Source organism: Triticum dicoccoides, chromosome 4A (genome assembly GCF_002162155.2).
Source record: "Triticum dicoccoides isolate Atlit2015 ecotype Zavitan chromosome 4A, WEW_v2.0, whole genome shotgun sequence".
In the NCBI taxonomy this organism is placed as follows: Eukaryota; Viridiplantae; Streptophyta; class Magnoliopsida; order Poales; family Poaceae; genus Triticum; species Triticum dicoccoides.
This window is the reverse complement of record NC_041386.1, coordinates 639,350,724-639,372,891: the sequence shown is the minus strand read 5'-3', so window position 1 is coordinate 639,372,891 and position 22,168 is coordinate 639,350,724. Positions and strand designations below refer to the sequence as shown.

General features: G+C 46.1%; 2 protein-coding genes across 3 annotated transcripts; one reads left to right on the top strand and one right to left on the bottom strand.

Moving 5' to 3' along the window:
- Positions 1–79: 79 nt before the first annotated feature.
- LOC119287604 (probable acylpyruvase FAHD2, mitochondrial) lies at positions 80–3,609 on the top strand. 2 transcript variants are annotated; one of them, XM_037567180.1, is made up of 8 exons: positions 80–288; positions 391–565; positions 1,357–1,409; positions 1,964–2,026; positions 2,527–2,577; positions 2,673–2,790; positions 2,877–3,018; positions 3,302–3,609. In XM_037567180.1, the coding sequence occupies exons 1-7, from the start codon at positions 184–186 to the stop codon at positions 2,990–2,992; spliced, it is 681 nt and encodes a 226-aa protein (XP_037423077.1). In that variant the 5' UTR covers positions 80–183; the 3' UTR covers positions 2,993–3,018; positions 3,302–3,609. The 2 variants fall into 2 exon arrangements, with proteins under 2 accessions (XP_037423077.1, XP_037423076.1); XM_037567179.1 differs by having other exon boundaries at positions 81–288; positions 3,209–3,609.
- Positions 3,610–3,918: 309 nt separating this feature from the next.
- On the bottom strand, positions 3,919–13,425 carry LOC119283936. The gene is made up of 8 exons (XM_037563278.1): positions 12,986–13,425; positions 10,017–10,217; positions 9,429–9,904; positions 7,542–7,642; positions 6,491–6,927; positions 6,221–6,403; positions 4,976–5,208; positions 3,919–4,317 (listed from the first exon to the last, which is right to left on the bottom strand). The coding sequence occupies exons 1-8, from the start codon at positions 13,334–13,336 to the stop codon at positions 4,038–4,040; spliced, it is 2,262 nt and encodes a 753-aa protein (XP_037419175.1). The 5' UTR covers positions 13,337–13,425; the 3' UTR covers positions 3,919–4,037.
- Between the last annotated feature and the right edge of the window lie 8,743 nt (positions 13,426–22,168).

Sequence of the window (22,168 nt, the reverse complement as noted above, 5' to 3'; positions counted from 1 at the left end):
ATGTATGTAGAAGGGCCGAGGCCCAGGAGCTCCCCTCGTATGGGCCTCCTCTGTCTAATCTGGACCCATTCGTCTCGTTTGTCACGGAGCCTTCCGCTGAGCAGTCCTTTGCTTCGGGTCGTCTACCACCTCCAGTCGAGGTCGTGCCCCATCCCCAGCTCCCAAGTCGCAGCTCTTCCGGCCATGGCGGCGGCGGCGCAGAGGCTCCTCGCGGCGAGCACGAAGATCGTCGGGGTCGGGCGGAACTACGTCGCCCACGCCAAGGAGCTCGGCAACCCCGTCCCCAAGGTCCACGCCCCCCTTCCTGACCGACCCCCCTCCTCCTCTTCTTCTTCTTCTTCTTCCCGCGCGGTCTCTGATGCGGCGTGCGCGTCGCGGCTCTCGTTGCAGGAGCCGGTGCTGTTCCTCAAGCCGACCTCGTCGTTCCTCCACGCGGGCGTGGCCACCACCGCCGTCGAGGTGCCCGAGCCGCTCGAGTCGCTGCACCACGAGGTCGAGCTCGCCGTCGTCATCTCACGGCGCGCGCGCGACGTGCCCGAGGCCTCCGCCATGGACTTCGTCGGAGGTAACCAGGGGCTGCAGTTACCGGGTGCCCCGCCTCTGCCTCCCCCTACGCGATTACCTGCCATTCTTAACAACCGTGTTTCACTCGACAATTGATCTGAGGAAATTATCAGACAGGGCAGTAGGTCAGGGACAATTCACTCTGATACTGATCAGATGTCCGTTCTGCATTCCCTTGTTGGTCGACAGAATTCACCCTGATGCTGTAATTGCAGAATTTGGTGGCAATTGATATCATTTTGTTTGATTGAAAATTAGTTAGGATATTCTCCATGCTGCAAATGTATGTTGGAGCTTCAGTTCGACAATAGCATCAGTTTGGTAAATTAAGTAAGCAGAGTGAGGCAATGACTTAGGAATTCCAGATAATTACTCCGTACTAATTCTTCGTATTCGATAAGCTCGGTTGGAAATGCAAATGTGGAGTTTGGAATAGGAAATCTGTTTTGCTTGGTCAACATGCTTATGCAATGCCTATTTTGCCGATTGCCATGGTCAGGCAGATGACAATAACTTATTAGCACATTAATTTCCTGATCTAATCGCATTTTCATGTCCTGGATGTATTCTCTTTCTGAAATACAAATACTCAAATACTCATGGATAGTCTTGTTTGGTGTAGTCCTGAGTGAGTTTCTCCTCTTTCCATCTGAAAAATGAGCAGGTTGGGGTCACTCTATCCATGTGTTTCTTGTCAATGTAGAGAGCATGAAATGTTTGAGGCGATAAATTTAGGTTTTTCACTAGTGATATGATAAATTTGACATAATTGCTTCCATATCCATTTTTCAGGTTATGCTCTTGCTTTGGACATGACAGCAAGGGACCTTCAGTCTGTAGCTAAGGTGTGCACTAACACTTGTAGTTTCCTTTGGTGTTATTCTAGCTGCTGTTTATTGTTGGTTCGTGCCATCTGCTATTTCCTGGTGGCAGTTGAAACTCAAAAGATAGAAAGAGCATTCAAACTCGAACTTACGAAAGAAATTCAGCAAAAAAATAAAGTTGCACGCTGTTGTCTTAGGAATTTCTTCTTTTGACTGATCAGCTCAGCTTTGTGCAAGTAAAACCAGCAAAAAAACTTGGCATTGTAGTCTCAGAAGTTGCATCTTGTGTACCAATTCATAGAGCACAAACCATATTTTATGTTGGCGCTAGTTGTTTCTGTTACATCTTTCTATCTTCTTCCACCTAGCAAATCTGACATAATGGTTTGGGTATATTTTTTTGCTAAACTGTAGTAAATAATTGACCAACATGACCTTGTAATTAACCCACAGTCCCCTTCATCGCATAAAGAGTAACGAAAGAAAGAAGGACAAACAATATAACCCATTGTCTGTTAGTGTAAGATATTTTCTATGTCAAATGTTTTGGCATTGCTTAATCAATGAACTCTTAGTCTGCAGGTCTTCCTTGGACTTTGGCTAAAGCACAGGATACCTTTACTCCAATTAGTGCAGTGGTAAGCCAATGTTTCTCTTCCTCCAAAGACTGGTGTACTAGTCAGCTTGTGAGCTGTTACTTTTTCGTCCCATTTGTAAATATTTGTGTATGAGAAACACAAATAAACATCTTATTAAAGTTAGAATGAAACTAAGGGAGCTCAAAAACGGTTTGAGATCAACTGTGGAAATTATAGTTCATTTTTCTTCATACTAGCTTAAGTCACGCAGTTTGTAAGAAACAAAAGAAGTTGCACTAGCCTACTTTCTGCCACTTTTCCTGTGATCACTCCAAACCGATTTTGAACACTAAGTGAAAGCCTATGGAAGATGTACTGATCTTGTTTCTGATCATTCAGAAGACATAAATAAATCAGGATTACTAGGGAATAAGTAAATAACACGAAAAGGGCTAGAATCTTGTTGTTGTGACTTCAGACGACATAGGGATTCCATTATTATGACAATATATGCTCTCACTTTTGTATTTTTTGTCAATGATGATTTGTGCATTTAATAGGTCCCAAAATCAGCTGTCCCTAATCCTGATGATCTAGAACTCTGGCTAAAGGTAATTATACAAATACACAATGAATATACTTATTGCGAGATAAAGTAATTGAAACTTAGACATCCTCTTAATGAGAATTGGGCAACCATATTCAGGTGGACGATGAACTTAGGCAGAAAGGGCCTACAAGTGATATGATATTCAAGGTTCCTTTTCTAATCAGTTATATCAGTTCGATCATGACGTTGATGGAGGGTGATGTGATATTAACCGGTAATGACATATCCTTTCTATACAACTGTTTTAGTGCATCGGAGGATATGTGTTGTGGGTTATTGATGGGGGTCCTCTGCATGCAGGAACTCCTGAGGGTGTAGGCCCTGTCCGAATAGGGCAGAAGATCAAAGCTGGTATAACTGGTCTCATCGAGGCCGAGTTTGATGTTCAGAGGCGCAGTTGGACATTTTCTCCCTGATGTAGCAAGCAAGAAACTGTGGTCTGGTATGAATACCTACTTGGAGCTTTCTCCTTTATTACTCCCTCCGTTCCCAAATATAAGTCTTTTTACAGATTCCAACAAGGGACTACATACGGAGCAAAATGAATGAATCTACACTCTAAAATATGCCTATATACTTCCGTATATTGTAGTCCATTTGAAATCTCTGAAAAGACTTATACTACTATTTAGGAACGGAGGGAGTACTTGGCACTGCATGGACTCTGTATATTGCTATAATCTGTTCATCAGAGAATAACAATGAACAATCTGCACTTTCCGCAGAATGTATCGTTGGATTTGATCTGCCTGTCGACTTGTGTTGTCCGCAAGTGAAACAAGAGCCCAGTCCTCACGATTGTCCGCAAGTGCAATTCTGCGCACAATTGTGGAGTCTCCTATTATGTGTACTATTCTTGTAAGCTGGAAATATTTATGGTCTGATGCCCTAGCACACTATTACTTCCACAAATTTGTTGGTACATGTATCTTGTGTTTCTGTCAGATAAAGCTGTAATATCCCTCTTTTCTGCAACATGTGGCTGAAAAACACATCAGTTTATGTTGAATAAATCGTCGTTTTCCCCCAGCTACGATGAAACTGTACCACTGGTGAAGAAAGTTGTGAATTCTTTACTCTTAATCAAAGAACATATCTACAGGCGTACAACCACGGCTCATGTTATCCACGTGAGATTTTCAGTGCTTGAACGAACAGGCTTTGAAGTTGTACAAGTTGCATACAAGTAGTAGCAGAGCTACATCAAAATGACTGGGCGGGCCAGCTTGAAGAAAGCCCAACGTTTTTTACCTCCACGGCCCATTTCTGCCTAAAGGCCCATTGGTTTGCAGCAAAACTGGGCGGGCCACAGCCCAGTTTTGCTTGCACTAAGCTCCGCCAGTGCATACAAGTACCTCATTTCAGTGCATGAACCAACAGGCTTTGAAGTTGTACAACTATCTCACGGCCGCATACTCAAATACAGGTATTTTTATTAATTTTGTACATCAACGAGTGACCTCACAATTTTGATAATTTATGTGTGGGGTCTGTGCTGAACTTCTTGATGTATTCATAGATGTGTTCGCTGATCTCCTGTGCTCTCTCCTGCTGGATGAAGTGTCCGGCATCTTTGATCACCACCACCTCGTCGAGCATGGGCACGTCTCTCTTGAGCCCACCCTTGTGTATGTAGCCTTTGACTCCTGGGTGATGGTATGCCAGGTCACCGTCCCCGACGATGAACTTGGTCGGCACTTGCACTTTCGCTCCGGTCCATGGCGCCATCAGCTCCCAGTTCCTGTGCATATGCATCTTCAGAGGTCACAATTTCCTGGTGCATGTAAGGTGCATTGTGGATAGATGATGCAATCCTCTATGTATTGCAAATGTATGACCGTGACTTGTGAGCATGGCCAGTGCCACCGATATATCTAGAATTTGTAATCTACTAGTAGTATACATAGTCTACACAGCACATCATTCTGGGGAGGGTTTATGAATCATGGCAGATTGTTCCTGGCCTTGACTAAAAGTGAGATCATTATTATGGTATATCGCCAATTGCATTCCATGGAGGTTTTGAGTGCTTATGCTTGGTACAGGAGTAAATGATGAGGAGAATGATAATAATCATAAAGATATACTGGCACTCGAACATGGTATCTACTTAAAAGGCAAACATAAACGAATTGGTATATGCTCTTAGTCATGTAATCCTATTCCAGATCTTGGAACACACAAAAAGTTTTTGCCATTAGTTTCATTTTATCAGTACATTACAATCTGATGTTATATGCTGCATCTATCTAGTAGACTATCATTGACTTGCGGAAACACAATCCATCTAGAAATAGATGGTTTAGAAGTTCACTATGCACAGTACTGTGTAGGATAATGTAATGTGTATGAATTGTGCAGGTGATCATCTGATTTCTTGCTAAAACGAGAAGACTTACAGGTCTAGACAGCGGTAGTAATTAAGGCCACCAGCAAAGCCAGTTTTTGCATATACACTTGCTAGGTAACTGACATCCTCCTCGGAGAGCCAAGAAGGCAGTGTTATTTGCTTGTTGCTTGACTGCATTTTTTGGAGGGACATAGCAGAAGAACCTGTGGTTTGAACAGTTATCGCCATTTTGAAGAACCTCTTCAAGTCAAGACTAGCGAATTGTGCCTCATATCCAGGTTCCTGTCAACCAATGCAATAACTTATATAAAGGCAGGTCCTAGAAATCTGTTGCCTGAAACTTGGATTGTAAAGTGTGGACTTGAAAAGAGGCAAGTTAAAATGACGGCGCAGAAATGCAACTAGTCTACATTGAGGTTCGAATTATCAATAAATTCCTCACCTGTTGTCATTGTATATACAATATGTTGGGTGCTCCATGCCAATACATTTATGTTAGTAACTCCTTAATTGCAAGTGATAAACTGCAATTTGCGCAAAAACAGAGAAGCCATCTCAAGGCAGGAAACTGCTATATATAGCAGGTAAGGAAGGACAATTTTGTAGGCACAAACTAAACTAGACCCCTGGAAGATCAATTGACATGAAAAATTAACACAACGGCCAGTACTAAGCTAGACTTCAATATCGTCTGTTTTCTCCTCTTTGAACAAGCAACCATATGCCCAATCAGCCATTTCTTATCTGAATTTGTGAAATTACGGTGAGCCAATGCCCTCCCACACCTGAAATGGATAACAAAAGTGATAGACTTTGTGGATCGGTTCGGCTAGGATTCCGGCAACAGTGATAGGTATTACCTTTCCTTGTGGCTCGAGGAGCTCCGGTTGCCGGCTATGGCGCCAGTGCCGGCGTGATGGCAGAGAGTGGTGGTGGCGGTGCTTCCCATCAGCACTGCACTAACCCTAGATCGATAGGGGATTAGGTGGGGTGTACAGCGCTGCGACGAACCTCGTGATGCGAGCCGCCGGCCCCCACCTCTTTTTATAGTGCAGGTGACAGGGGCCCGTCACCCATAGTGGGTTGAGCGCCTCCGATCAGGGCGCGGATCTAAGGGCCCGGTGGGCCCACACGGTGGAGATCATCCTAACAAAAAGAACCATACTACATAGCAACTATAGAAATCTCAAATCACCATGCCCCGATTTAGGCATTTGCAGCAGGTTTCCTAGCTCTTGTCCCCGGATTGCTCATAAGACAGCGGCCGAACATTGGACAGGAAGCAATCCCGCACCTGGAATTTGCAGACGTAGTAGTCGTCCCCGTAGGCGCGGCGGAAGTAGTCGAGGGGCTTTGCGGAGGGGTGGCGGGGCATGAAGGCGACGCTGAGGTTGACGAGCGCGCGCACCCGGTCCGGCCGCAGCAGGCAGAGGTTCCACGACACGATGGCGCCCCAGTCGTGCCCCACCACGAACACCTTCACCGCCGGCACGCCAGTCAGTCAGTCAATCAGCCGCCGCAGGCCGATCTAGCGGCTCGGGGATCTGGCGGGGGGGTCGGTTACCTGGCGGAGACGGAGGGCGTCGAGGAGCGCGACGAGGTCCCCGACGACGTGGAAGGCGGTGTAGGAGGCGGGGTCGGGCGGCGCGGAGGTTCCCCCGTAGCCGCGGAGGTCGGGGGCGACGCAGCGGTAGCCCCGGGCCGCCAGGTGCCCCATCTGGTGGCGCCACGAGTACCAGAGCTCCGGGAAGCCGTGCACGAAGAGCACCGCGGGCGCCGCGGCGGAGGCCGGGCCGGCCTCCGCGACGTGCATCGTGATGCCGTTCGCCTCCACCTGCCGGTGCCTGATCTCCGGCGCCGCCGCCGCCGCCGCCATGGTCGGACGAACCGGCTGGACTCTGTCGCTTCGAATCGACGGTTGTGTCGTGCAGTGCCGCTTTGGGATGCTGAGCTGAGCTCGGGTGAGATTGTGCCGAGTGGGGAAATGGGACTTGGGCGTTGCTGCCTTTTGACTCAGACGTGTCGACGGGTCTTCACGGTATACTCTCTCCGTCCGGGTTTATCAGGCCTAAAAACAACTTCTCTTAGACCAAGACACGTAGTAAATTGCTCACATTAATTCTTTCATTTCACTCCCAATGCACTCTCCCACATGCATGCAGCCAATAAAAAAATATGTATGAAGTGTATTAATTTTCCAGTCATGGCACCAACAACAATGGCTTTCAATACAACCAATGAAATGGTTGCATGCATGCACCTTTCCAAAGCAAGGCCTTATAAAAAAAGACATGCTTGTGATGCTGAGAGGCCTAATAAACCCGGACAGAGGGAGTAGCTTTAAAAAAATAATAATAATGGCAATGACATGTTTTAATAGCAATTTTAGTGTTTTTAGAAGAACAACGCGCTTTATTTCATGTGCTCAAGTTTAGGGGATACAAAGATGATCCGGAGGATCGATGAGCCATACATGTCGGCCAATATCTAGGATAGTGGCCATTCTAGCTAACCATGTGCCTCATCATTGCTTGCGCGTTGTTTGTGGACGAGCTCATAACTCTGAAACTTCTGCTTTTTCTCATTGATCTCCTCTAAGATCATGCAATACTTACCCAGATAGCCCGGGTTCTTAAGGTCGTTTATGACTCTTAGACAGTCTAATGCAATTCGCATTGTATGAACGACCAAGTCCTCAGCTAGTGCGAGGGCCTCCCTGCATGTATGCCTCCAATGTTGTTGGTTCCATTATTCCATGAAAAACTTCCACGGATGCTCCGATGAAAAGACCAGTCTCACTCCGGCATACAACTCCAACCGCACCTGTATTTGATGATTTTGCTACAGCCCCGTCAACATTCAGTTTGACAATTTTAGTTGTTGCAAGGGTGGCAAATATGACAATTTTCTGCAAGCACGAGCAATCTGATGGTGAAATACAGGATTGCAGTGGAGTTGCCGTACTCGCTAACTAAAATTGTCATGCTCGGCCAACACAAACTATCATCAAAACAGTTCACAAATGGCATCCTCCCCCAGGAAACGTTCGTTGGCTGTTGGGGTTCATAGTTTTGTAGAAACAAACAACCTGAGCACCTGTCAGTGACGAAGTAAAACACTCGAAATCGGTGGCCAATAATTTATAGTTTTACAAAGAAAACTAATAAAGTTAAAATAATGGACAACATCACCCCATGCAGTACAGGCTTGTAATCCATCATCACTAATTTTAGAGGCTTCGAGACATCGGACCCCATAGAACAACACGGGAGAAGATGTCAAAACCAATAGTCAGTCAATAGCTCTCATTAAAAGACACATAAAACTGCCAATATCTGAAAGCAAATTAACAGATTGAGGGACACAAACTCTCGCAATTCATTTGTCGGTGCCGGTGAGGACTTCGACAAGGTAGAGAGAGACCAAAGAAATCTTATTCCAACACGTAATTGCCGCCGGCACCTCGTCGGTGTCGTCACGGAAACAAAAACCTAAAAAAGATGGACAAATCCCTACTCCTCTTATCGTTGACAAGGCCGCCAAACAAGGAAGAGGGTGGGGGCCGAGGTGGCAGTGTGTAGGGAAGCTATTGCAGCGGCTAGGATTTCACTCCTGCACATCCGACTAACAACTTGCTTGAGAAGCGTGTGGAGGATGGTGCGTCCTCAGATATGGTTCTCTGAGAGCGGTTTTCTTCTACAAGTTTGGTTCGTTAGCGTTGTCCTACAGAGTGGATGGCGTGGCTATGCATCTTGGTGAGTAACGCTACACCCACCAAAGCTTACTGGGATTTTGGGAGCAATTTTGACTTGGCAAGTTGTCATTGGATTATGGGGGGTTAAAATCAGAGGGGGGCGGTAGAGAGAATTACAGGAAGGGCCTGTAGTTTAAGCATTTTTGCGTCTTGGTTTACCGGCTCCGGTTTCGACCAACGATGGCTGGCCACATTCAGCTTCATCGGGGTGCATGTGAGAGTTGTATTCCTCGAATCCGTCTGGCCGCCGGATATGGGGTACTATACAGGTTTTCTCTAGGACAGCGATCCGCTAATGCAGATGGTGTACATCAACGACTTTTTGGTCGCTGCTTCTACAAGTTTCTTAGTTTCAACAAGTTCACTTCCCCAAGACAGAGGCTCAGAAACATGAGGAAGGAGACTCCGGCACCCTAAAAAATATGTACTTCTTTCAACTTCTGTAAGGTGTTTTTATTTGCACTGCCGAGCTTAATATACGGCGTTTGCCCTTTTATTAGAAAGAGAAAAGGAATTCTGACGTGACCATGCATACGCATGGCCATGGGCATGCACAGACACAGCTCCGTCGATCGAGCAGAGCAATTATTATCCACGGTAACTGATGAGATGAATCGACAGGCCAACGAACAAGCAATGAAAGTACGAAACGACCGATGATCAAACCGACAACACAGGACCAACGATCCACTGGTCTACTGAAACGTGATGCACGGATGTGTTTTCTTTTTCAGCATTTCTTCAGAACTTGGCGATGAAATCCTGGATGTGGTCGCTGACCTCCTGCGCCCGCTCCTGCTGGATGAAGTGGCCGGCGCCGGGGACGACGACCAGCTCCTCCAGCAGCGGCACGTCCGCCTTGAGCCCGCCCTTGTGCAGGTAGTCCTGTATCCCGGCGTAGTGGTACGTCAGGTCGCCGTCCCCCACGATGAACTTGGTCGGCACCGCCACCTTGGCGTCCGCCCACGGCGCCGCCAGCTCCCAGTTCCGGTCCATGTTGCGGTAGTAGTTGATGGCGCCCGTGAAGCCCGTCTTCTCGAACGCCGCGGCGAAGTAGTCGATGTCCGCCTCCGTGAGCCACGGCGGGAGCGCCTCGGCGTCGTCGTCGCCGCCGTCCTTGGGCTCCTTGCCCGCCGCGCGCTCGCTGAAGCGGTCGCTCAGGATCCGCGTCATCAGGTGCCTCGCGTGCGCCGGCGCGAACTCCTTCTCCGCCACCCCCGGCTCCTGCACCACGTCGCCGTTGGTTAATTCTCAGTCGATCGGAACCTACTGCATGCATGGTGCAGAGTAGAGTAGACAGAGCACGTATCAGCAGGTGAGGAGATGAACAGGAGACCTGGAAGCGGCAGATGTAGTAGGTCGGGCCGTAGGCTTGGTTGAAGTAGTCGGTGGTCTTGACGGCGGCGGCGCCGGCGCGGATGAAGACGTGGCGCATGAAGGCGACGCTGGTGTTGACGAGCGCCGTCACCCGGTCCGGGCGGAAGAGGCAGAGGTACCAGGCGATGATGGCGCCCCAGTCGTGCCCCACCACGAACACCTTCAAACCATTCATTCATCAGAATCAATCAGATCATGGTCAGTAAATATACTCCGTTCGATTTGATCTGCTCCATGGGCAGGCTCCGTGGACAGTGCTGACAGACATACCCATCATCCATCGTCGTACCAAAATACTCTTGGAAAACGGATTATTCTCAAGCTCCCACTGTTACCCATTAACCAGTGATGATGGGCAGAGCAGATCGATCCCTACGTAGTACAGTTTTGTTCACTCTTTTTTGCCGGCCGGGCCGGAGTAATAATAATGCATGGCGAGACCGAAAAAATCCACGTGCATGGCAGGGACACAGACAGTGTATAATACTCCACTACACTGTGCTACTATACTGCTAGTGAGTACTATACGATGTGTACAGCACATGCCATTGCACCACTGTGGAAGATGCCTCTGACAGCCCTACTTGTCTATACATTTTTTCTAAATTGATCGAACGAACGTGGGCTGCCAACCTATAAACTACTAGTGTATGATATACGTACGCCATTTACTCAAACTCGTGTCGTGTTATGTTATGCATTCATTCCCTCTTTTAGCAGGGCCCACACGACATGTCGGTGTCACTAGTAGTTTATCGTGTTACTCAAACTCGTGTGTGTAGCAAGACTCTTATCCTCACGAAATTGGATTTTTTGTTCAAAAGGACCATCTGTCGAGTCAAATTGACAAAAAAAACTATCTTTAAATTTTTTTGACAAAAGAGACCAGCTATGCCGTGGCGGCAGGCGCGCCGACACGTGCCATGTGCCGCCACTGGGTGAGGCAGCGGGACCTGCCGCCACTATAGCAGGCGGCAGCCCTGGAATTACCAGCGAGACCAGTTTTTTTTTTTTTGAGAAAAACCGGCGAGACCAGCTGCTGCAACGGAATTGGATGGGCTGGTGGGCCCTGCCGTCACACAATGTTGTGTCATTCCACTCTCTGTTTTACTCTTTTTTTTTCGACAAAGGCTCTCTGTTTTACTTGGTTTAGCAAGTGTGAAAATATGCGAGTTTGACTGAAATTTAAATCAATTTGAAGACCGATTTTGAAGATGTTGCAGTTGAAGAAAAGATAGATCCAGATGAAACCTATCCATTTTTATGTGTTTCGCTTACATGCATGGTGGCTTGTACTTTCCAAATGCTACAAAACACTCCCCAAACTTATTATCACATGCCTAATACAGCAGAGAATATAAAGTTACGACTAATCATACAGTACGAAACCATGGTGCATGTGAGGGAAAAACACAAAAATGGATACATCTTACCTTGATCTATTTTTTCTTCAACTACATCATCTTCAAAATCGACCTTTAAATTGATTCAAATCTCAGTCAAACGTGCCTATTTCACACTAGCTAACAACACATGAAGAACAAAGAATAAAACGAGAGAGCTGGCTGCTGCTGCTGCAGACCTGCCGCCACGGTGTGTAGCGGCGAGGCCCATCAACCACAGGCTGTTCCGTTCCAGCAGCAGGCCTCGCCGGATTTCAGTAATTTCAGGGCTGCCGCCTGGTGTTGTGGCGGCAGGTCCCGCCGCCTCTCCTCGTGGTGTCGCCTGCCGCCATGGCCTAGCTGGTCTTTTTTATCAAAAAAATTCAGAGATAGTCTTTTTTGTTAATTTGACTCGGCAGATGGTTCTTTTGGACAAAAAATCACGAAATTGCTGCATGCACGACACAAGTGGCCGATCTATGTACGGCACGTAAATCGAGCGGCCGACGCTCTTCTCAATCAACGTTTGTCCGGTCAGATTTAATCCATCGTCTGTGCATAGTCTAATTTCATCGTGTGTGTAGCAAGACTCTTATCCTCACGCAAATCGCAACATCGTCTGGCCACTTGTCACAGGGCAAACAAAAAGAAACAAGACATCATTTTCCATCACGTGGCAGATCCGCCACTAGATAAACAACCTATGCAGCGGCCGCCGCCTCTGCACTGTCAACGAAAGTGAGAAGGAAAATACTCTACCAGTGAAAAGAAGAAAGAAGATTTGCTTTCAAGTTGATCGCGCTCGTGAACGTCACATTCCTAGCGGCGGAAAGAAGAAAAAAGGGGACCTGACAAACTTGTTTTGGAGAAACAATTCAGTTGGTTTGTTCGCTGATGGACACGACAAAACAACAAACTAATTGTCCTGACAAACAATCAGACTACTAAGAGGGTGTTTGTTTCCAGACACTTATTGGTTTAGGGATTTAATCTAAACCAAATCAAATAGGAGGAACTTATAGAGACTTAAATTAGGCATTTGAGACTTATGAAAAAGAACTTATAAGGACTTATGAACCAAACAAGCGCTAATAGCGTCTCGGCGAGACCGAATAAAGTAATCTTTCGCCGGGAGGGGCCGTACAGAGCACAGTGCAGGCGGTACATGCATGGTGGTATGGTGTCACACTTTCACATGGGGAGATGCCAATTTATTGGTGTGCGTCCTTGTTGCAAGCAGAGTTCTTTAAGAAACAGAGCAAAGGAGTCCATGGTGGCATTTTTTTCTCGTTCGCTGGCGCCCGTGACTGTCACATTCTTTTTTTTTTGAAGGGGTGACTGTCACATTCTGGAGCCGTGATGGAACGGAACGGAACGCTGCTCCATCCGTGAGAGTGAGACGGACCGCGACCCGCACCCGCACCCGCACCCAACGGAACGGGACGCGTCCCCGACACTGATGGAGCAGCAGCGTTGGGCGGGATGCGATGCATGACTAAACTAATTACTACTACTTGACGTGGCTTTGATTGGCCCTGGCGCGTACCTTGCCGATGCCGAGGGCGTCGAGCAGCGCGACGGCGTCGCCGACGACGTGGAAGGCGGTGTAGGACGCGACGTCGGCCGGCGCCTCCGTGCCGCCGTAGCCGCGCAGGTCGGGCGCCACGCACCGGTAGCCCCGCGCGGCGAGGTGCGCCATCTGGTGCCGCCACGAGTACCACAGCTCCGGGAAGCCGTGCAGGAACAGCACCGCCCGCCCGTCCTCCGGCCCGGACTCCGCCACGTGCATCGCGATGCCGTTCGCCTCCACCGTCCGGTGCCTGATCGCCGCCTCCCCCGCCGCCGCGCCGCCGCCCTGAGCTTGCGCTGCCTCCACGCCGTTCACCGCTCCCGCCATCCTCTCCCTCTCTCTCAAGCTAGAGCTAGGCGTGTGTGTGTTGGGTTGGGTTGTGTTTGCGGTGGACACGGGAGCGGGGCGGCCGGGTGGTATTTATGCCGGTGCCGCTCCAGTTCGGCGCCGGAAGGACGAGCGTGCACGTGAACGGCTTCAGTGTGAAGACACACGAGGCGCCAGAAGTGGGATGGTCAGACTGAAAATGTACCACACTTGACTGACGTGCCCTCTGACGCACTCGCTCACCGCTCACGAGGCGACGTGTCAACTGTCCGCGGCGCCACTCCAGCCGGCCGGCCGGTGATGGGTGCAGTGCCACAAGATTCGTCTTGATTGAACAGCTTTCCGGCGAAGGATCGCTTGGATATCCACGTCTGGTGTGGTATGCTTGGATCGCGTGGATTTCAAGGTTTAATTCGTGGGATTCCCGCGGATGCTCCCACGTTTTCTTCTCGCTGGAGTACGCCCTATATGACGTATATTGATAATACAGTATTAAAAATTACAATATCTTGTGGATGCCCATATTGATTATAAGAGATTGTGGGAAATAAAAATCAGTCAAGATGCTCACTCATTTTCTATCTTCTACTAGAGGGGTTGTTTCGAACACAAGGACAACCTCGCAAGTCGTGGATGGTAAGAGCATCTCCAACGCCACCGACCCTCACACATCCCGCAATCGTCCGGACCGTGGGAGCCATCTAAGGTGGTTCTATATGGATCCGCGATGCAGTCGGACACGTTTTCTCCCGTAAACCGGAGACAAACAGCGAGGGAGGGGGGGGGGAGGGTATGCTGGAGTCCGGACCGATCCCAAGTCCACTTCTGATCTCCCTGGCCCACCAAAAACCACTCCTCCCTCCCGCACGTGCTTTCTGCCTGGTGCCAGCTACCCGCATTCATGCTGCTATCGAGCGCACCGCTTCACATGGAAAATGGCTCAAAGCGGACGCGACATTCCACTGCCTCCGCCATTGAAGCGGTGCGCCGGCCGAGGACGTCGCTCGCTGCACGCCTCCTCGCCGCATTCAAACGTCTCCATTAAACCCGCATGAAAGCCGAGAAATATACTCATGCCACACGTTCGTTTCATGAGCGGGCCGACATTAAACGCAACGCCGACCGAGCTCCGCCCGTTCGCCCTCTATTTAAACGAGGCTATACGTCGTGCAAGAATCGCCCCCCCCCCCTCATCGCTCCCCCATCTCCTCCTTCACCATTTGTCCATTTTCTCCACTCTTCCGATGGCACCCGACGTGCCGGAAGTGCAGTTCTCCAGCATAAAAGTCGGTTGGGTGGCCCATCGAGCCCGCCGTATCCGGCGAGGCAGCTCGCTGCTCGACCTTCCCTTACCTAGCCCGACGGAGCCAGTTGTCGCCCCAAGCCGACGCGTGGTTCGGCAACTCGCCGATCGAAGCCAACTCGCGAAGGACTGGTGAGTTGCTCCATCCTAGCACGGCGGGGAGCACAACGGCTCGGGCATCGCCGCATCCAGTGCCTGCGACTGCACCATTGTTGTCGCTTGAAGCTACGTCGGTATTTCTCCAAAGGGGAAGGGTTGATGCATCACAACGGCGGTAGGTATTTCCCTCAGATATGAAATCAAAGTTATTGAACCAGTAGGAGAACCAAGAAACACAACGTAAACAGCCACTGCACACAAATAACAAATACTCGCAACCGACGTGTTAAAGGGGTTGTCAATCCCTTTCGGATAACGGTGCCAGAAATTGATGCGTTGACGGGAGAAAGTTATAAATATTGATAGATCGAACACTAAATAAAATAAATAAGAATAAATTGCAGCAAAGTATTTTTGTATTTTTAGTTTAATATATCTAAAAATAAAAGGCAAATAAAATAGATCGCAAAGGCAAATATATGTGAAAGAGGCCCGGGGGCCATAGGTTTTACTAGTGACTTCTCTCGAGAAATATAGCAAATGGTGGGTGAATAATTTACTGTTGGGAAATTGATAGAAATTCAAATAATCATGACAATATCCAGGCAATGATCATTACATAGGCATCACGTTCAAGATTAGTAGACCGACTCTTGCCTGCATCTACTACTATTACTCCACACATTGCCCGCTATCCAGCATGCATCTAGTGTATTAAGTTCATGGAGAAACAGAGTAATGCAATAAGAACGATGACATGGTGTAGACAATATCTATCTATGTAGAGATAGACCCCATTGTTTTATCCTTAGTAGCAATGATACATACGTGTCGGTTCTCTTTCTGTCACTGGGATCAAGCGCCGTAAGATCGAACACACTACAAAGCACCTCTTACTATTGCAAGATAAATAGATCAAGTTGGCCAAACAAAACCCAAATATCGGAGAAGAAATACGAGGCTATAAGAGATCATGCATAAAAAGAGTTCAAAGAAACTCAAATACTTTCATGGATATAAAAAGATAGATCTGATCATAAACTTAAAGTTTATCGATCCCAATAAACACACCGCAAAAGAGTTACATAATATGGATCTTCAAGAGACCATTGTATTGATAATTCAGAGAGAGAGAGAGAGGAAGTCATCTAACTACTAACTACGGACCCGAAGGTCTACAAAGAACTACTCACGCATCATCGGAGAGGCACCAATGCAGGTGGTGAACCCCATCCGAGATGGTGTCTAGATTGGATCTGGTGGTTCTGGACTCTGCGGCGGCTGGATGAATATTTCTTGACTCCCCCAGGGTTTTGGGAATATTGGGGTATTTATAGAGCAAAGAGGCGGTTCGGGGGGGCACCGAGGTGGGCACAACCCACCAGGGCGCGCCTGGGCTCCTCGCGCGCCCTGGTGGGTTGTGCTCTCCTCGGAGCACCCTCGAGGCGCAGCCAGGGCCCATTACGTGTCGTCTGGTCCATAAAAAATCTCCATAAAGTTTCGTGGCATTTGGACTCCGTTTGGTATTGATTTTCTGCGATGTAGAAAACATGAAAAAAATAGCAACTGGCAGCTGACACTATGTCAATAGGTTAGTACCAAAAAATGATATAAAATGATTATAAAAACATCTAAGATTGATAATATAACATCATGGAACAATAAAAATTATAGATACGTTGGAGACGTATCAACCATCCATCATCGACGCGCGCGTAGCTGCACCATGCACACAGAGAAAGAAGTCAGCTGCACGGATGTCGACGAGGTGCCGGCCAACACGTCCACGCCAGCCACCATCATCGAGGAGAAGTAGCACACGGGAGGCGGCCGCTTGTATCCCATGAAGGCCACCGCTGGTGACATGGTCGGTTCTCCTTTATCTCAGACCATCCTGGGTACCCGCCTGAGCTCAACGGAAGCACCCTTCCCCTCCGGCTGAATCACCCTCTTTGCCGCTCCGATAAGTGGCGCAGCCAGACATAGGAAATATACGGGGGAAGAATATGCCTCTGGATCTCCTGGCAGTCCGGTTAGCGGGCTGCCGGACATGGGAAAGACAAAGGGATCCGCCGCGGCCGGTCGTAGACTAGTGTAGTGTATCCGTGCCATGCGAGTAGAGCTCTGCACGACCGTACGCGCACATAGCTTTAGCTTTTTAGTTGAAAACATGTCCAAAATGTAACCATTTTCGTCCGGTTTGTATGAAATCTGTCATGTTTATATGAAATCCACCTTGTTTGCATGAATTCCATCTGGTTTGTTGAAAAAGAGTCTAAAATGTATGCGGCTATGGTTGGATGGCATCCTCCCGCATTCATGTCCGTGGACTGGTCCCCCCTGTCCGCGGGCAGACGCGGGAGGAAATTTGCACCGGTGGGAGGGGACTTTGCGGGAGTATGGACCGCTGTGACGCCCGCTTCCGACAAACCTGGCCCAACCAAAGCCATCTCCCTTGCCCGCGCTCTTTCCCGCCAAAGCGGCCGCTCCGCATTGACATCGGCCTAGAGCAGACATGACCTCTCACTGGCGCTGACATTGAAGCGGCTCACCCACCGAGAGTGCCGCCCGCTGCATACGCCCTCTCTCCTCATTGAAAGTGCATCCATCTGTCGACTTACCTCCATTAAACCAGGTCGTGTGCTGAGGAACCTACTCCGGCGCCTCGAGCACTACACATTTTTCCCTCTGCGAGCCGACTTTAAACTCCTCTCTGATTGACGCCTCGCATCCGCCTGCTAGTTAAGTATGGCCAGGCGTCGGGCAAGAACCACATCACACCTCCGCCCTCCAGCTCCTCCTTACACCACACCCACCATCGCCTTCTCAGGCTCCACAATCCTCTGGGAAAGCCTCTTGTCCGAGTAAAAGTAGGAGATCGCTGCCATTGCAGCCGGCTGGGTTGCCTGATGAGCCGGAGCAGGCGCCACCACCATCGCCATGTTGTCCTCGCCCGACCACATTGGCCAACGCCGTCTCCCAACAAATCCGCCGCGAGTGATCGCGACTACGCACCCAACAGACAAAGGGAGGCCACTCTTCCCCTCCCGCTGAAGCATATCCCTCAGTGGCCCACAGCAGTCCGAGGAGCGGGCTACTAGACATAGGAAAGACATGTCGTGGGAATGGAGATCCGCTACGACCGGCCTTAGACTAGTTTTAGCCTACTCTGATATATTTTAGTTAAAATATGTTCAAAATGTAAATATTTTCATCTGATTTGTATGAAAACCATTTGGTTTGCATGTAATTCGTCCAGTTAGTCGAAAACATGATTTAAAATGTATGCGAATAGCTTTGACTGGAAGGCTCACCCATTAGAGTTCGTGGTCTGGTCCTCCCCGGTCCGCCGGCGGATGCGGTGTCGGGTTTGCGGGGAAGCGTTGAAGATGCCCTAAAAAAACAGACGTTGTGTGTTTTGCATTGTGAAAATCGATCAAACAACTATTTTGCAGGGCAAACCGAGGATTGAAATATCAAGCTAATTTGAATATTACATACACCATGGGAAAGCAAAGTACTATTTTAAAGAGAGTTTGAGTGGGTCTAAATTCCCTACGAAATGTAGTGAAAACAAATCTGTAAGAAAAAAAAATTGCATGTATGATTTGATCATATAAACCAAACGACTATGTATGAAAATTGGAAGGATTCTAATTCTCCAAAACTTGTATGAAAATTATTTCAATCGAAGAGGCCTTGGTGTAAGTTTGCGCATGATGCATGCTTGTTGGTGGAGGTGGCTTCTAATTATCCAACTGTAAACGGTTTGGTTATCGATTGTGAGGCATACAAAAGAGGTTTTGATCCAATGTCCTAATGGAGACGGCGAGCCTGTGTTGGGCTCTTTGGTTATGCCAAAATGATTTGGTTTTCATGATATATGTTTCTTTTCCACTTATGCAGTCATGTTCACATTGGCTCTGGTCTTTGCCTCAGCGTCGAAGCACATGGAGCTTTTTATGGCAGCATGTACGAGTGTGTTTGATACCATTCTCATCTCAACCTAGCATGATTGTTTTCCTTTGATACATGCTGAATACATGCATCTATTATTGTTTGGTAGCGATGTATGTGTTGAGACTTGTTGATCTGAGACATTGTTTTGTAGCCTTCATTTGTTTAGACATGCTCAACAATTTTAAATTGTAAATAATTTTTTGTCTGAGAACAAAATTTGAAAACCGTGAACATTTTTTGAATATGTGAATATTTTTTTTGAACATTTCCTGAAAATTCAAATAAGATTTTGGAATTTCGAACATCATATATATATTCTTAAATCTGGACACTTTTATGAATATTTAAACAACATTTGAGAATCTGAAGATTTTTTTATTTTTCTGAGCTTTTTTCAAAAATTGAAACATACTTAGGAAATTTGAAAATATAGTTTTTTAAACTCTAATTTTCTTAAATCTAATTAAAAACATGTTTTAAAATTCCTAAACAATTTTTAAAATTAAAAAAAATTGAAAACCAGCACATTTTTTTGAAAATTCAAGCCAAATTTAAAATTTTAAATAAAAATTTGAATTTCTGAACGATTTTTTGAAACATGACGTCGCTCGCTTCGCTCGTGCATGCTGACCAGCGAACGGTTGATGGGGTGTTCTCTCTTCATGCATGCTATGAGCGTATTTGGGTTGAGCTCGTGCATACTAAAGAGGCCCCTGGCAGACTATCAAGCATCCAAAAGTAGTTTACTAGGGAACTTTTGCCCTCATGCACACTACCAAATACACATAGGACTCTTATTACCTTAGGCTATGTACTTTGTGTCAAATTATGTAAGCTTTATCTTTTGCATGAACTCATGTGTTAGCGTGTGGGCATCTTGTTATATATTCCCTTCATTCCCCAATTGTTGTCATATAAATTGGGTCAAAAAGTCAATGTTTTCTAAGTTTGACCATGAATATATAGAAAAGCTTGAAGATGAACAATATCAAATCAATATTAATATATCCATCATTAGATATATTTTCATAATGTATTTATTCAATATTTAGTAAGGCTCGTCTTCCCTACCCAGACCAGTTTTCTTTTTATTCCGTTTTTTTTGTTTTCTCCTTTTTTTCATTTTATTTTTCTTCATCATTTTTGTTTTCCCTTTTCTTGTTTATATTTTATTTTAAAACTCAAGAATATTTTTTCATCTTCACAATTTTTTTAATTTGCAAACATTGATTGATTTCTTTAATATTTTTTGAAACATGCAAAAAAATTGAATTCACGAACATCTTTTGATTCCAAGAACAAGTATTGAATCCATGATTTGTTTTGAATTCATGAACAGTTTTTATATTCACAAAAGCTTTTTAAACTCACGAACAATTTTTGAGAAATCACGAATAATTTTCAAAATTATGAACAATTTTAATTTGCAAATCGTAAAATATGAAAAATTCACAATATTATTTCAAATCATGATCTTATTTTTTGAAGTTATCAAAAAACCTTTTAAATCATGAATACTCTTTTAATTCTCTAACATTTCTCGAAGTCATGAACATTATTTTTGTTCGCAAACATTTGTTGAAATCATGAAAAAATTGAAACCATGGAAATCTTTTGACTTCTCGGACATTTATGTATTGGCAAACATTTTTTAATTCCTGAAGAAAATTTGAAGTCATGAACATTTTTTAAATTTGGAATTTGGGAACGTTTTTTGAAATTCAATTTGCTTTCGAAGTACCAAAGATTTTTTATGAAGCAAAAAAAAAAAAAGAAAGGACAAAAACAGGGAACCCAGTCCCATAATGTATTTTTTTTCTGTTTTCATTCAGTTTTTCAGAAGAACATGGAGAAATATATTTTAGAAGAGTGTAAATTTATTTTGAACATTTGCGAGTATTTCTTGGAAAGCCTAATATATTTTGTGAACGCAAACTCCTTTCCACATTGTGAATATTTTATTGTAAACATAGAGAATTTTGGAATTTATTTATAGTGGACATTTTGTTAGTATTTTTTTGAAAAGCATGGGAATTTTGTGTAACTATCAACAGCTTTTGAAATTCCTAATGTTTTCTTGGAAAACACGATCATTTTTTCTTGCAAAAGATGCAGTTATTTTTGGAATGACTAACATTATTTCAAAAGTGCAAACATTTTTTGAAAACACGATTATTTTAGCAAAAAATGAACTTGTAAAATTATTTTCTGAAACATTTTTAAAATATTCAGAAAATGAGAAAAAGGGAAAAAACTGAACACATTTGAAATATTTTTAAAATTATAAAAAAGAATTTTAAAAGAAAAAGAAAAAATAGTATAGAATAAAAAGTAACACAAAAAGGCGAAGCTATAATTTCCAGATGGTTCACAAAACCGGGCTGTTTGCACCTAGAATACGGTAAAAGTTGGTCGGCCTGTCTCTCGCCGCTCGGTCGTTCGTCTGTGCGATGCACCGACAATTTGACGCAATATGCCTCAAAATAGGTTTTGCCCCCAAATATTTGAGGTTTGCCATCAAATATCTCGCATGTTATGATGATGAGATCTATGGGGTAGACCCATGAAGAGGATTTGGCCCAGGAGGATCAAACAACCCGAGTCTTCGTCAAGAGAATCACTCAGGCCGATAGCATTCTTTGCTGGAGTGTAATGTGTCTAGGTGTGCGTGGGCACTTTCAGAAGCCGAGATGGTCGAGCACATGTGGGCAACCTCAGAACCTGACGCACGGCTGTGGCTCTTTGCCATGAATGACTCTCTTCCACCGGAGCAATTTCAGTTGATGATTGTTACTTTATGGGCGATTTGGAGTGCAAGACGGAAAGCTATACATGAGGATATATACCAGACTCCGTTTGCCACTGACAACTTCATCAAAGCTTACTTATCAGACATAGAGTTTCTGAAGAAGAAGAAGGAGGAAGCACATGGGATAGCAGTACCACGACCCCGTACGTGGATTCCACCACCAACATATTACTACAAACTCAATGTGGACGCGGCCGTGTCACGCCCAGGTACGTTTGGCGCAGTTGGTGTGGTTTGCAGGGATGCGAGAGGTTTGTTCATGGGAGCGTCAGCTCTCGTTTTCAGAGGACTGCACAACCCCCAAGTGCTAGAAGCACTAGCTGTTCGGGAGGCATTAGCACTTTCAGAAGATCTCTATATCAACTATTTACTTGTTGCCTCCGATTGCAAGGTGGTGGTAGATGCAATCAGACAGGGAAGCTTAGCAGAATTTGGAGCCATTGTCGAGGAAATCAAGACTAGAGCAACTACCTTTATTTCATGTTCGTTTACTCATGAGTATAGGACCTCCAATACGGAGGCCCATAATCTCGCAAAGCATGCGTTATCTTTAGGGTTTGGCCGACACACTTGGCTAGGACAACCCGGCGATCTTCTTTTTGTACCTATGAACATTATGATTCAGTAATAAAGCTTTGTGAGATTCTCAAAAAAAAAAAAA

What these genes read in the sequence shown, in the direction of transcription:
- LOC119287604 (XM_037567180.1), top strand. Translation starts at nt 184, where the DNA reads ATGGCGGCGGCGGCGCAGAGGCTCCTCGCGGCGAGCACGAAGATCGTC. An exon ending in ACCTTCAGTCTGTAGCTAAG is followed by an intron (nt 1,410 to 1,963) that starts GTGTGCACTAAC and finishes ATGAACTCTTAG; the next exon opens with TCTGCAGGTCTTCCTTGGAC. An exon ending in TTACTCCAATTAGTGCAGTG is followed by an intron (nt 2,027 to 2,526) that starts GTAAGCCAATGT and finishes TGCATTTAATAG; the next exon opens with GTCCCAAAATCAGCTGTCCC.
- LOC119283936 (XM_037563278.1), bottom strand. Translation starts at nt 13,336, where the DNA reads ATGGCGGGAGCGGTGAACGGCGTGGAGGCAGCGCAAGCTCAGGGCGGC. An exon ending in ACTACATCTGCCGCTTCCAG is followed by an intron (nt 9,905 to 10,016) that starts GTCTCCTGTTCA and finishes GACGTGGTGCAG; the next exon opens with GAGCCGGGGGTGGCGGAGAA. An exon ending in TACTACCGCTGTCTAGACCT is followed by an intron (nt 4,318 to 4,975) that starts GTAAGTCTTCTC and finishes GCATATGCACAG; the next exon opens with GAACTGGGAGCTGATGGCGC.